Source organism: Setaria italica, chromosome III, assembly GCF_000263155.2.
Source record: "Setaria italica strain Yugu1 chromosome III, Setaria_italica_v2.0, whole genome shotgun sequence".
Lineage (NCBI taxonomy): Eukaryota > Viridiplantae > Streptophyta > Magnoliopsida > Poales > Poaceae > Setaria > Setaria italica.
This window is the reverse complement of record NC_028452.1, coordinates 33883030-33898235: the sequence shown is the minus strand read 5'-3', so window position 1 is coordinate 33898235 and position 15206 is coordinate 33883030. Positions and strand designations below refer to the sequence as shown.

Here is a 15206-nt window from a genome sequence, read left to right as displayed (position 1 = left end):
CTGCCTGTGATTATGAAGTTTGTGTTCTAATGCTTGCATGTTCTATGCATTAGCATTACAAATTTTTAGCTTGTTGTTGCTACTTGGGTGCACATGCTCCATTTTTGTACTTTGATGTTGAACTACTACAAATTTGCTATACATGTTTGACCTCATAACTGCGTTATCATGACACACTGACATACATGACATGTTTGATCATACTAGAGACCATGAGCATGTAATCTATGTTTACCTAGTTCTGTCTATGGTCATGATGGTATCACTTGTGTGCATTGTGCTTCCGGCATGTTCTTCAGCTTAAACTCCCAAACTTTTCTACAACTCAGTGAACTAAAGTGATGTGCCTGTTTTTGGTTTTCTCACCTTTCCAGGCGTCTGCTACAAGCCTAGTAGCAGCCCACCCACGACGAACTCCCTACGGTGCCTACACTGGCATCGTCATCCACTTCGTCGTGCTCTCCCCCACCGGTCTGTCCGTACAATTTCCGCTACAAACGTGTCAAGACATCTGCTAAGGCAAGTAACATATACATTGATGCTGAGATTGTGTACTTGTATGCCTCCTGGTTATCCGTACTTCGGTACAATATAATTGCAGCTGTTGTGTACTCAGATGGCTTGCAACCGTGCCAACTGGGATGAGGGCACGACGAAAACTTTGCCGGACTTGTGCATTGCTGAGAAGAGCCAATTCAATTGGAGCAATAGATGCCTCACTAAGTTGGGATGGAAGCACGTGTACCGCAGCTTCAACCAACAGACTGGGATGAATTTGGGCAACAAGCAGCTGCAGAACAAGCTCAACGCCCTGCGGAGAGCATTCCTAAGCTGGAGGGACTTGCAAATCCAATCTGGTTTAGGGCGCGACAAACAAACTGGTGGTGTTGCTACTGATCCCAGCTTTTGGGATGATGAAGAAGCGGTACGTCCTATGATAGTCCCATAAGTTATTCCTCATCTTATTTGTAGCAACATATTTTTGGTACTGACATGTACTGTTCGTCATTGCAGGAAACCAGTGCTGGTGCTGCCAAGCCGAGTTCCCAGCCGAGTTCTGTTAAGCCACTACCGTTCCTTGATGAATTGTATGAGTTGTATGGCCGTGACCCCCAAGACAGGGGCACCTTGCTGACGGCAGGAGGTATTCGCGAGGCGACACCTAGCGTGGGGACTGAGGGCAATGTAGCGGACTTGTACCAGGACCCCATAGCTGCTAGTAGTGCTCATAACTTGTCCAAACGGCCGTCCTGGGAAATCTCTGTTGACAGTCCTCCAAAAAAGAAAAGTGGTAGCTTGGAGGACTACATCAGAGACATTTCTAAAACTGTGGCAAACAGGAGCCAGAAACGTGGTGACCGTGAATAGGAGAAAATGGACCGTGCAATGCAGCTTATAGAAGAAGATGGTCTACAAGAGGGGTCTCCGCTTTACTACCAAGCACTTTATTTATGTACTAGGAACTCAACATATCGGAGGGCCTTCACGAAGATGAAAAGGAAAGAGGGCCGACTGAATTGGATACAATTCAACTGGGATATGTTGAACAAGTAGAGTGATTGTGGCATGACTTTGTTTTATTCTAGTGATGTGTACTGATGGGTTGAAACAATAATGTTTGCTTATGGGTTGAAACAATAATGTTTGCTTATGTAACATGTCCTGTTCCATGAACATTGCGTTGTAGTGCAAGTTAAATTTCTTTCAAGTTTAATGTCGCCCATGATCAGTTCATCAGTAATTTTTTTTAACTTGTGTCAGAACACTTGTCTTAATAGTGATTTGGAATTTTGATGTCTGTTGTCTACGTCCTTTGATAGGAAGTTGGTTAGCTCATTGGAGGCCCTCAGCAGGAAACTAGGAGGAGGATTGGTCTTATTCTAGTGCACCTGAAGTAAGGTGGAGAGACAACTTCACTGGCGCTTGACAGGTTTGAAAAAAATGCATCTGTAAAATGTGGTGCAACTAGAAATGTGTAGGGTGTGTTTGCTGATGCCCTTCCGCTTGTGCATGCACAGGTTCATTGAAGTATGAGTAGTGCTGAGGAACCAAACAGTGATACCGGCAGTGAGTGCAGCTCTATCGTGTATGAGCTGGCGAGTGTAGCAGCAGCTGGGGCCGCATATGTGGAGGTGAACAGAAGGCAGCGTCCTATGGTGAACCCGCCAGTGGAGTTGGCATGCATAACCGGACGGCAATGGGTTGACCTCAATCTTCGGGAAAGCTTGAGGTGCTTCGACAATTTTCATATGTATCCCGACGCATTCCTTCAGTTGCATGACATCTTGGTTACCAATCATGGATTGCAATTGTCACAAGGGGTAGAATCTGTTGAGGCTTTAGGTATGTTCGTGTGGGCGTGTGCGACACAACAGGCTTGTCTTCAAATTAGAGATAGATTTGACCGGAGTTTAGACACAGTTAGTAGGAAGATGGCGCATGTGGCAAATGTAATGTTTTCATTTGCCTAGACAGTAATTGCTCCAAAGGATCCTGCGTACTCGAAGGTTAATCATAGGCTGAACCAATATGCACCGTTCTTTCATGGGTGTATAGGTGCTCTAGATGGAACACACGTTCCCGTACAGGTCGGGCGTGAGTCCCGTTTGGATTTCATTACAAAAAAAAGGGTGGACAAGCTTTAATGTGTTAGCGATAGTGGATATGGACATACAATTCACGTACGTAGGAGCGGGGAGGGCAGGATCCTGTCATGACATGTCAGTGTTACAGGAGTGTATGGAGGCACCAAACTACCCGCATCCACTCCAGGTATGGTACTTGCCTAATTACGCACATGACGCTGCAATTGCAAAAATTGGTGCACTAATGGTGAATATTTTTGATTATCTGTAGGAAGATATTATTTGGTCGACTCGGGGTACACAGTTCATGAAGGCTATCTGGGGCTGTATCGAAGTAGCATATACCATTTGGAGGAATTCAGCAGAAGAGCGGTGGACACTTTGGAGGAGAAATTCAACTTCCACCATTACAGTCTTCGCAATGTTGTCGAACGAGCATTTGGCGTGCTCAAATTCAGGTGGCATATTCTGCGGCAAGTTCCATTATATTCTCGAGAGCGGCAAATGAAGATCGTTATTGCTTGCTTCGTGCTCCACAATTATTTGCTGGACCTTGCTAATGTAAGTACTGCAGGTTCGAACATGGCGCGAACTCTGGACTATGGGGTGTCCGCATGGGTGGCAGCAAATGCTACTTGATGTAAATGGCCAGTGTACGACACTGGATTGCGGCAGGAATCTATTTGATGTAAATGTACGCGTATGTTGCGTATGTTGTGTATGTTTGTGTTGTAATGTGTATGTAAGCAATTGTACTAGTTATTTTGTACGTTCATACCTTCAATTGTGTTGGTTAAGTTTGCGCGACAAAATTTGAATGTTGTAGAATCTTTTATCGTTACAAATTTATTAAATTTGAAATGTAGCAGCGCATCAGTACGAAAACAGCCGAAAAACCCAAGCAACAGCTACCAGCGGTGGCCACCTGCTGCTACCGCCGCTTCCAGCTAAAGCCAGCAGCGGCAGCCAGGCAGCTGCTGCTACCGCGCGGAAGCAGCTGAAGCCAGCAGTGGCAGCCAGCTGCAGCGCACCGAACGGCCTGGGAGTTGCCGCTGTTTCAGCACGCTGCGGGTGAGATCAGATTAGAGCATCATGCTGCGAGGAGGAGAGGAGTCGCACATGCTGCACAGCTCGGGCAGAGGGCCAACGAATCGGGTTGTTGGTTCAGCAGGGGACTCGCGTGGCTTCTGGCCTACGCTGATCAGCAGTGCTCGTCCTTTGGGCCTACACACAGCCTACTGTACCTAGGAGGGGGCCCTTTGTTTTGGTGGCCCAGGGTGGCCGCACAGCTCGACCCCCCTCAAGGCTGGGCTTGGGTAAGCCCACTTCGTTATGCAGCCTATCAAACAAATTCACAATCTAACTAGTACCATTGGCTGCATATTTGATCAACATCTCTGCACTCAATGGACATGACTAGGCTGAGTCGAGCCTAGCTGAATCTCGGCACTCCATGGATATGGCTAGGCTGACTCGAGCCTAGCTAAGGCAGTTCAGGCTGCGAAACGTGCCCTTAGAGACACACAGTGAGGATGCTTGCGGGCCGCGGGTCGGATCGAGTCTCCTCATCATCGGCCTTCTCCCTCGTTGCTGCACTTCACCGTCGCTGATGGACCTCTTCGTATGCACGGTGCTCGTCACTTGTCGACGCCCTGTGCGCGGGTAAAACGATGTTCTCCTAGGAAAAAGGAGATTCGTGTTGGAGTCCGACAGTCTGACGTGGTAGTAGCCTTCGCAGTAACCACGGTGATTTGGTCTCATTTAACACATGTGTCGTCGTGCCGCCCAACATCCACCGCAAGTCCCGGTTCATACCAGGATATTCAGGGGGTGTTTGGATACCCCGGACTAAACTTTAGTCCTGTCACATTAGATATTTGCACACTAATTAAGAGTATTAAATATAGTCTAATAATAAAATTAATTGCATAAATGAGGGCTAATTCGCAAGATGAATCTATTAAGCCTAATTAGTTCATGATTAGCCCATGTGATGTTATAGTAAACATGTGTTAATTATGGATTAATTAGGCTTAACAGATTCGTCTCGAAAATTAGCCCTCATTTATGCAATTAATTTTATAATTAGTTCACGTTTAATCCTTCTAATGGGTATCAAATATCCGATATGATCCGAACTAAAAGTTAGTCCATCGATCCAAACACCTCGTGAGCCCACTCCTCTCCTCTGAACAGTGTTGTTTTAAGTTTTAAAACGCTCATGTCATGTCACATCTGGCTGATCGGACAAGTGCTTCATTTGTACGGAAGATATTCCGATTCCCCTTCCAATTTCCATTAAGTCGCTCGTCGATCGGGATCTCATCTTCAAGAGCGCGGAGCGTCGGCAGGCAGGTCATCGCTGTAGCGCGGGAGTGATCCGTCGGTTGGTCAGTCACCGGTGATTGAGCACCCAGCACTGTATCATTATACCTTGCACAATCATGTAGTATGCTTTATTCTTGTAATCAAACCAAAATGCTACCATACCAAACAAAAATGTATTGTCAATATATCATTACTATCAATCCTCCATGACAAGATTAACTACAACTTTATAAACTTGGAGCTCACATACTTCTACACGCTCTTCAAGCTTCCTCCCACGGTGGTGTTCATCGTAGAATATCTCAAGGAGTGGATACCACGGATGTTGCGCCATCATTCTAAATCAAATATCAAAATAAATTTTAGAAACAAAACTTCGACCATATGGCATAATTCATAACTTCTACATTTCCATTAAGCAATAATCATTTCTAATCAATTCTAATATGCTACATCTTTATCAACAACTAAACTTTTCCATTACTAACTTCAACATCAATGAACCATTTTTGAATTATAAATACATCCCCAAAGCTACATTTCATTTATTCAGACTCTCCAATATAACTTCAACATCTACACCATCAAAATCCGTCTAAATCCGAACATACAATACAAGCGTTACAATCGATCAATGCAACGATACAACGTACCTAACAATGGCCGATTCATGGCCGATTCGTACTTCAAACCACCATTCCAACCCAAAACCTAATCTAACCCTAGCCACTTCAAATCCTACAAAAATTAGTAAATCTAGAAAACCACTTGGTTACAGTGGAGGAGGTACCTTCAAGGAGCAATTTCCCCCGGTTTCCCCTCGAATCCGGTGGGGGATGGGGAGGATCTAGAGGGGGAGTGGGAGGGGCGGCGCCATGGGAGGGAGAGAGGGAGCTCGGGTCTGGCAGAGGGGAAGGGAAGAAGTAGGGAGGGAGAAAGAAAAGGGCCAGCGGGCCTAGCCGTTATGTGCTGAGTTGCGCCATGTCGCTTAGCGAAGTCGCGCCAGAGCATGTGGCGCGACTCAGCCATGACAGCTTAGCTGGGAGCACAGCCACCCCCACGCGCCATGCCAATGTGGACGGCCGGTCGCGCCACATGCTTTAACGCGACTTAATTATTAGTCGCGTTAGGTATTGTCACGCGAAGAAAATGGTTACTTGTTGGAATTTTAGTTTAGTCTGGACTGTTTTTAAAATTTTAGATTAAAAAAATTAAAATAAAAAATTCCACTGGTGACCCCATCCGGATGCTGACCGCTTTAATGCACGCACGCTGCGGCTGTGCGACCCCCATCTGCCAACAACTTTGCTTGACCACTCCACTGTCACTCGAGGACCCGTGTAAAGGCACTCCCTAATAGTCACTCGTTTGTATATAGCGTACGTTCTTTTTTCTCTTCATTTTATTTTCCGTGAGCACGAAACAGCGACGTCGTCTCCGACGTGCCGACTGTTCGGCGCCCGCCTATTAAACCGCGCCTGGCCAAAGGTCGGTGGTAGAGTCCATTTGGGCGGTGGGGAGTGGAACAGCTAGCCCCGACCCTATCTTCGGCAGGCACTGACAGCTCCGCTCGCCGAAAGCTAGAGCTAACTAGCCTAGCCATGGCGGCCACGTCACCGCTCCCGCGGTGGGCGCCGACGCCGAGCCCGTCGCGGCCGCTCTGGCGCTGGGGCGGCGGCACGCCCGACGCTGCCGGCCACGGAGGCGGCGAAGCAGGCGCCGGCGGGTGGTCGCTCGGGAGCGTCTTCGCGTGGGCCACGGGTGGCGCCCGGCGGCACCGTGGTGGCGGCACGGTGTCGAACGGAGCAGCAGCCGGAGCGCCACCCGGCGGCGACGGCGGCGTCTGCGTTCCCGGAACGGGGTGCGAGCTCGTGCCGCCGCCGGCGTCGCCGACGACCGTGGCAGCGGACGCGGCGGTGTTCCTGACGTGGGAGGAGGTGCGCGTGACGGTGGCGGGCGGCGCCCGCGGTGCGCCGGCGGTGGACATCCTGGACGGGGTGAGCGGCCATGCGCGGCCCGGGGAGGTGCTGGCCATCATGGGCCCGTCTGGGTGCGGCAAGACCACGCTCCTCGACACCCTCGCAGGTCTGTTAATTCTCTTCGTCTCTCTGCCTAGCTCATCTGTGCCGCTCGAGCTCGATCTCGACGTCGTCTCGTCGTCCATGCAATTAGCCCATGCGTTAATAATCGTGCTGGTACAACAAATACAAGCAACTATTACTAGTAGTCAACTACGATGAGAGCGAATTAACGCTGACGACTGTTCTCAGGACGAATAGTTGCATGATGAGGTCCATCAGCTGGAGTGGTCTGTACTCTGTAGATCCATCGAGAGGGGCCAACCCCCAGCATATGAAACTGTTGCGACGCACAATTCCAGTGTACTACTGCCTCCGTTCCAAAATTACAAAGTCATTGGAACTTCATCTAAAATTACAGTCACTCCAACTTTTGTTGAGAGTCAAAGTATCTCAAGTTTGATCAAATTTATATAATAAAATTTATATAATAAAGTACTAATTCATGATTCTAAATAATTATCGTTAGTTTCTTTATTAAATATATTTTCATAGTATATCTATTCGTATATCTATTCGGTACCATAAATCTCTGTCATTCTTTCTATAATTTTAGTCAAATTTGACTCAAGAAAGTTGGAACAACTTCGAATTCGGAACGGAGGGAGTATATCTCAACGAAACACATGCTGAGGCATGTTTATTAGAAAACAAAATGCATGCTCCGACATTAATAAAACATATTATAGTTATGTATATCCACGCCAAAAGAAAGGGGAAAAACTCGGTACAGTTCTCTGTGGGGCTGTAGGGGCCGGCCAATAACTGTGCGTACGAACCGGAGTTGCCATCAATCCAACAAGCATCTCACGAGCCTTGTACTTTGTGATGACAGCGCGTGTGCCACTGTGCCTCCATTCCGATCCGTTGGCCTTGGAGAGTCTTCACCAATCCAATCCTCATTTTAGGATACCCATATGGCCATGTGCTACGCGTGTAAATTCTGTATACTTGACATCACTACAGTCATTTTGTCCGTGTCTTGCGTCTAGCCTCATATGATTTCAGAAGGCTTAGATGTTGGATCCTGGGAACATTATTACGTAGGAGTACGGTATAGCATACTATCTCGTTCATACAAAAAAAGGTTATTTGTTTTGAGCAAAAATTTGGAGATGATCACTAACCAAGCCACATGTTCGACGACATGAGGTAATTAAATCTAGTTGTTTTCTTTCCTCCCATGCATCTGATAGACTTATGGAACGAACTAAAAATTCATCCAATAATTTACTTAGGTTCTTATTTGGACATATATCATGCTTAATATTCCCATTAATTCATGGCAAAGTACACATGCATGATGCATAGATTCTAAAATTGTTTTTTCCACAAAACGCTGGCAGAGATCTGGTGGCTAGAATACCACTCCATGCCAATGGATCTAAATACACCGCCAGAAATAGAATACCCAAAAAACAACAAGATAATGTTTTACAGGTTGCTAATTAAATTTCAGAAATTGCATCAAAATTAAGCTCTTCAAATCATTGGGGGGGTGTGCTTCCATGACTCCCTGCCGCCCAAATAAATGGTTCGACACCAACCCCCCGCATTGACACCATTAACACCGGTCGATCTCCACCACGCCAATCAGAGACCACGTGATGAGCGCGCGCAGCAGGAATCTTCTGCGCCCATCCATCATTCGGATTTCATTTTCCTTCGTGCTACTGCAACCCGCCGCTGGGGAAAGTCCCTTCTCCTACCCTCCTTTTGATACCGATCGTCCAACCGATATTATTACTTCGATACTAAAGGGATCCCTTTAGCATCAGATCAAATAACCGGTACTAAAAAGGTATTAAAAAATTAAAAAAAATCACCCACCCAAGCTCGAGCCCCACCGGCCCGAGCTGAGCCCTTCCGCCACCATCCGCCATGGCCTTCCACCGCCGCATCCCGTCGGCCGCCCGGCCCCACCGCCGCCACCACCTGTGCAAAAAAAAAAAGAAAATACCTGTGTCCCGCCGCCGCACCCCTGCGCCTCACCGCCTCCAGCACGTTGTTGCACCCCCACGCGTCGTCGAGCACCTCCCCACGCCCCGCACCTCACCCTGCCACCCAAGTACTACCTTGCACCTCGCCCGCTACTGCTCCTCACTGCCAGTGAGGGGCGAGCAGAGGGGAAATGGGAGGGGTAGCAGCAGCGGGAGAGGGAAGGGGAGGGGGGCGGTAGAGGGAGGGGGAGGAGGCAGTGGCAGCGGCGGGAGAGGGAGTGGGAGGTGGAGGGGGTGACAGCAGGAGGACAGGGGAGAGAGAGAGGTACGAGAGAGGGAGGTGGTGGACAGAGGCGGATAAGGTTGGGAGCGGGGCGCGGAGGAGATAAGGAGGTGGGGGAGAGAGAGGAAGATGGGGGGCGGACAGAGGATAAGGTTGGAGCTCCTTTAGTATCGGTTGGGAGCTCCAACCGATACTAAAGGTTATCCATTAGTACCAGTTGGGAGCCTCCACCCGGTACTAATGTGTGACCTTTAGTATCAGGTAGAGCTCCTAACAGTATTAAAGGGGTCATGGGAGCCATCAACTAGCCATCAGATCCGGTACTAACGCTCACATAAGGAACCATGCTCAGTTAGTTTTCCGGTAGCAGCCAGGTCCCCGTCCCGTCACGTTGCTGTAGTCGAGAGATGCCATTTGGCTCCCTTGCATTAAAAACCGTGGGCGCGCCGTTGTGCCATGCCATGGTACTGTGCGAGAGTTGGCGTTGCACCACCGAGGAAGATACACGTCGCGCTCCGGTTTGCGGTGGCACGCGTACATCAGCACATGAGAATGACAATGCCGTGTTGGTAGCGGTTGTGCGTGTCAATCAGCGAGATGTGTGACGTGATGAAAGCCTGCGCGTGTACGTGTTTGCGGTTGCTAAAATATCCTTGTAGTGCAAAGTTGTCATCACAATGCAGTTGTAATAGAATAATAGTATTATATTATGCTCGACAGATGCAACAGTTTCAATATTTTCGTGTTGCCATCTCTCTTTACCTTGGATACCAAAATATCACACTAGTTTCAACATGAAATTAAATAGGGATCGGAGCACGGGCCCAACACATGAAATGCTGGTTGTCTCGATGGGAGTTAATTCTATATCACATCAACAATTTTGCTAACTTGGCAAGATCTATATGAGGAGTGAGAGGATGTAGTTTTATAAAATGAGAGAGGAGTTTCATCCTAATGAGGCTCTACGAGCATAGTTACCAAGTTTGCAGTCTTCGCAACAATACAATGAAACTGTATATTGAGACTGGTTTAAAAGAAAACAAGATTGCACCATGTAATTTATTATATGGTGTACACAACAGATGCCAACATCAGTTTTTTTATAAGGAAGTTTTATTAAATTTCAAGGGCATTACATCAAGTTGATACAAAGTCTTGAAATACAATTCAAGACATCCACATAGCGGGATGCACAGAGCCTAGAAAAAATAAAAACATATCCCAAATACTAACAACAATTAATCTGTAAACTAGACCGTCACTCATGCGCCTGGGGTAAAAATCATACTCTCTCTTCATTCAAAATGTACAAAGGGTAGTGTTTTACTTTGAGGAAGTCAAACTTTGTATATTTCGATTAACACTTAGCAGAAACTGAGATTTGCGTCATGTTCCTCATGAATGGCAAGCTCAACTGTTCAAAAAATGGCTAAATGGAAAACAAATATACTGCCATGTTGATCCTGTCTACAGGCTCTAGCTGTCATGTATGCCAAGACCAGGTGTCAAAACAGAGGACACTTTGCTGCATTAACTTCTTCCATGGCTGTGGCAGTGTAGCTTCGGCTAGCCTTGTTGGCTAATGGTCCTTCTCCATGGATGCCAAATTAGTAAAGTTTTTGTAGAACATAGAGATAGCTCAACATTTTTATCTTGTATATTGGTGTATCTTTGAAGAGGGAAATGAAAAAAAAACATTTTGAGAGCGTAACTTATGCATTATCACAACACATGGAAGTCTCTATTTCAAGCTGCAAATTAAATCACTCTTCAGTCTTCAGTCTTCATATGCACACTACCTAATAGAAGTTTTGATTTTGAAAAATTAAATCCTTTCAACACTGGTTGGATCTGAGAGTTGAAGCCCACATTTTTTTTCCATACCATAGCAATGGGCCTTGGAGATGTTCTTTTTGGAAGTTCTTTTCTCAAGCCTTTTCTCTGTCATAGGTTCATATTTAGCATCCCACACCTAATTATAAATTTTGTAATCAAAGCAATGTTAACCTGATGAGCTCTAAGATTCATTCCAAAACTACTCGAAAAGATTGTATTTATATTGGACATAAGAAACACATGAAGTACAGTATACACCGCTGAAAAAGCGTGGATAATTTGGCATGTTTCTTTGTTGGGGTGGTTGGGACAGATGCAGTTTAAAATGGAATGTCAAGAGGGAGTGGAACAAATTAGGGACACTGTCAGAATAAAATTTTAATACAGTTTTATAAATTTGAATTACTATATCTTCTTTTTTATCATTGGCTAGCTCTTCAGCACAAAACATGATTTTCCCCCTTCTACTGTATGTAAACACTGACATTACCATTTCCCTGCAGGAAGATTAGGACCAGGCATGAACAAAACAGGGCTGATTTTAATCAATGGTCGGCAGGAGAAGCTTGCCTATGGAACCTCAGTAAGACAAACAATCATCTATTTCGAAACACTTGCTACATTTTTTATCATAAATTGGCCACTTTTTATGGTCTAAGAGAAATAGTAAACATGTATGAATTAAACAGCATTCTAGACTTCTTTTTTGCAAACTACAGTGATTCTAAACGCAAGTTTACCTTTGAGTGCTAATGCAATGCAACTCCCTGGTCTGAAGGCATACGTGACCCAAGACAACGTGCTCATGTCGACGCTGTCGGTGCGTGAGGCCGTGTACTACTCGGCGCAGCTGCAGCTGCCGGACACTATGCCGCCGCCGGAGAAGCGGGCGCACGCGGACCGGGTGATCCGGGAGATGGGCCTCGGCGACGCCATGGACACGCGCATCGGCGGCCGGATCACCAAGGGCATCAGCGGCGGGCAGCGGAAGCGGGTGAGCATCTGCATCGAGATGCTCACGCGACCGCGGCTGCTCTTCCTCGACGAGCCCACCAGCGGGCTCGACAGCGCCGCCTCCTACCACGTCATGAGCCACATCGCCCGGATCGCCGTCCGAGAGGGGATGACGGTCGTCTCCGCCGTGCACCAGCCCAGCGGCGACGTCTTCGAGCTCTTCCATGGGCTCTGCTTGCTCGCCGCCGGGAAGACGGTGTTCTTTGGGACAACCTCCGATGCCACCGAGGTGATCCTTCATCTTCTCTTCAGGCAATTTCTTGCCTCCTTTGATGATCTAACATGTTTTTTTTCCTGAATTGATTTATGGCTTATTAGTGTTGCAGATATGCAACACAACCGAGTTCCTTTTTCCAAAATAATGGCCAAAAACTTTTGTTAGAACAGAGCAGCATATTCCACGCTAGCGGCCAATAGACACATACCATAGTATCTCACTTTAGCCATGCTAGATGATTTTAAATTGCTCTTTACTCATAATAAATTTATATGACTAGATAAAAGGTACACATATGTGTTAAACCAGCACAACAGTGATTTTCAAATTTGCTATTTATGAGGAAAGTGATTTTCGGGATCCTGATGAAGCATACTCCAAAAGTTTAATAGGAATGTATGTTCTCATATATCAAGTATAATTGCAACTCCTGCATTATTTAATTTCTTCACCTAATATTTAATTTTTATTGAGAATAACCGTAGGACTTCAAAGTTTGTATGCTTTTAAGAATATAGCTGCGACAAAATATCTCATATATGTAAATTATACATAATATTTTCACCATCAATACATGTTACACCACCCGGCCACGGTGAGTTGCTTGATGGGTGGTTGGCTGGTTGCTCTGGAAGCTTAAGAATTGACTTGCAAATAGTAAGCAACTGACTTGTATTTATTCCTTGCAGTTCTTTACTCTGAGCGGCTTTCCATGTCCACATCTGAGGAGCCCATCCGACCATTTTCTAAGAACAATCAATAAAGACTTTGATGAGGTATACATTCCAATAAATTCGAACATATTCAGTGTCATTCATCTAATATCATCTCATATATAGGAAAATGTGGAGAGTTCTAAAGCAAACAGGAAAACAGCAGCTGAAGCGATAGACATTCTGACGACTGCATACAAATCCTCCAGTTATGCAGAAAAAACAACGTACCAAATAGTTGAGATGAAAAACATGGTAAGCTGAATTCCTGTAAGGTCATTTAATCCTGTATCAATAAAAAAATATGAAGAGCAACAAGAAATGTAATTTACCGACCTTGCTTATTTTTGTAATATATGTGCCACACTATAGGATGGAGCTTCATTTAAGAGAAGAGAACAAGCAGGCTTCTGTACAAAGCTCCTTGTGCTCACAAGGAGATCATTCTTGAATATGCATAGGGACATAGGTTACTACTGGATGCGTTTGGCCGTCTATATGGGCATTGGCGTATGTCTTGGCACTATCTTCTACCAAGTCGGCTATAGTTACAGTTCTATCCAGGTAAAGTGACTATATGATTAATGTAGGGGCAGATAGAACAAATATCTTATATGTGTAACACTCATAATGTCTCCGATTTTGCAGAGTCGATGTGAAGTAATAATGTATACCACTGCACTTTTAACTTTCATGGCCATTGGAGGATTCCCTTCTTTTGTAGAGGATGTAAAGGTTGATTCTTCACCAATTCAGAGTGGTTTCCATGCTGGAGATAGTTTTATTCAAAATTACCGTGAAATAACTTTATGACATTCAGAATATAACCAACACAGAATTAGTTGAAAGTTATCTTTACTCAGGATTAGAAGAAATTCTAGCAAGTTCAGGAACCGTGTATAAACTAGTAGTCCTATTTTCCAATACGAAATGCTACATTCTCCCGTGTTATAAGCACATAGGTGTTACTCTTATCACCTTAATTCTGAGCTCACTCTTACCACAATTGACACGCTTGTTTCAGATATTCAGAAAGGAGAGGCTGAGTGGGCACTACGGCGTGTCAGAATTTGTGATCTCAAACACCCTTTCAGCCACTCCATACCTGTCTGTCATTGCTGTATTACCCGGTGCAATGCTATACTACCTCACTGGACTAACAAAAGGCGTGGATCACTTCACCTATTTCGTCATCGTCCTTTGCATATGTTGCCTGCTGGTTGAGAGCATGATGATGATTATCGCCGCGATTGTTCCGGACTTCCTGATGGGAATCATCATTGGAGCTGGGGTGCAGGGGGTGATGATGCTCAATGGCGGCTTCTTCCGCCTTCCCAGTGAGCTCCCGAAGCCAGTATGGAAGTACCCCTGCTACTACATCTCCTTCCACAAGTACGCGGTGCAAGGATTCTACAAGAACGAGTTCATGGGACTGTCATTCCCAAGTGATCAGCTGGTTGAGTCTAATGTCACCATCAGTGGTATTCAGGTCCTGAAGAGCAAGTTGCAGGTGGAGATGGGGTACTCGAAATGGGTAAACCTTGCCATCCTATGTGGAATGATGGTGCTATACAGGCTTATCTTCTTCGCTATCGTCAAGATTGCCGAGGAAATCAGACCAAAATTGGGAGGCAAACGAGGATCTGTTAGATAGTTGCCGTCTGTGTATGTTTCTTTTTTTTTTTCCATGGTCCAGTCAGTTTTCTGGTCAAATTGTATTAACTGCAAACAGTAATTTGGTTATACCACCATGCCATCTTAAGATGAAACCGTGCATGGTATATCTTTATTTTGGGGATAATCAGTAAATTAAACCACAGCAAAAAGATATGTGTATACGATTAAAAATATGGCATTGCATACTAGTAGTTGGCAAATAACAATATGCTTTGTTATTGTGTTTGGCTAAATACTCTGTTTGGTCAAAAGCTCCTCCCTTTAATTGAGTCAAACCCCATCCCTTTAATTTCGTTGTTTCCTTTTCCATCGGCAGAAAACACAGTACAAAACCCCTCCTGCCCTCGGACTCCCAGCAGAACGCTCACTTCTTCGCCGACGGAGACGCCCAAACCCTCCACCGGCGACATCCTGGTTCCGTCCATCAGGGGTCGGCCATTGCCATCCATCCTCCGGTGTTAATCGGCGTCGCGGCCGCCATTTTTCTGAACTGTCCGCCTGTTCCCCGTCGTCCACGCTCAGCGGAGACAAG

General features: G+C 45.9%; 2 protein-coding genes across 2 annotated transcripts; both read left to right on the top strand.

Moving 5' to 3' along the window:
• The first annotated feature begins 616 nt into the window (after window positions 1-616).
• LOC105913997 (L10-interacting MYB domain-containing protein) lies at window positions 617-1368 on the top strand. Its single transcript, XM_012844538.1, has 2 exons — window positions 617-925; window positions 1015-1368. Exons 1-2 carry the CDS (start codon window positions 617-619, stop codon window positions 1366-1368), a joined length of 663 nt encoding a protein of 220 aa, XP_012699992.1.
• Window positions 1369-6409: 5041 nt separating this feature from the next.
• On the top strand, window positions 6410-14845 carry LOC101766067 (ABC transporter G family member 11). Its single transcript, XM_004962477.2, has 8 exons — window positions 6410-6998; window positions 11557-11636; window positions 11832-12296; window positions 12974-13060; window positions 13124-13252; window positions 13370-13561; window positions 13646-13732; window positions 14022-14845. Exons 1-8 carry the CDS (start codon window positions 6515-6517, stop codon window positions 14649-14651), a joined length of 2154 nt encoding a protein of 717 aa, XP_004962534.1. The 5' UTR covers window positions 6410-6514; the 3' UTR covers window positions 14652-14845.
• The last annotated feature ends 361 nt before the right edge of the window (window positions 14846-15206 follow it).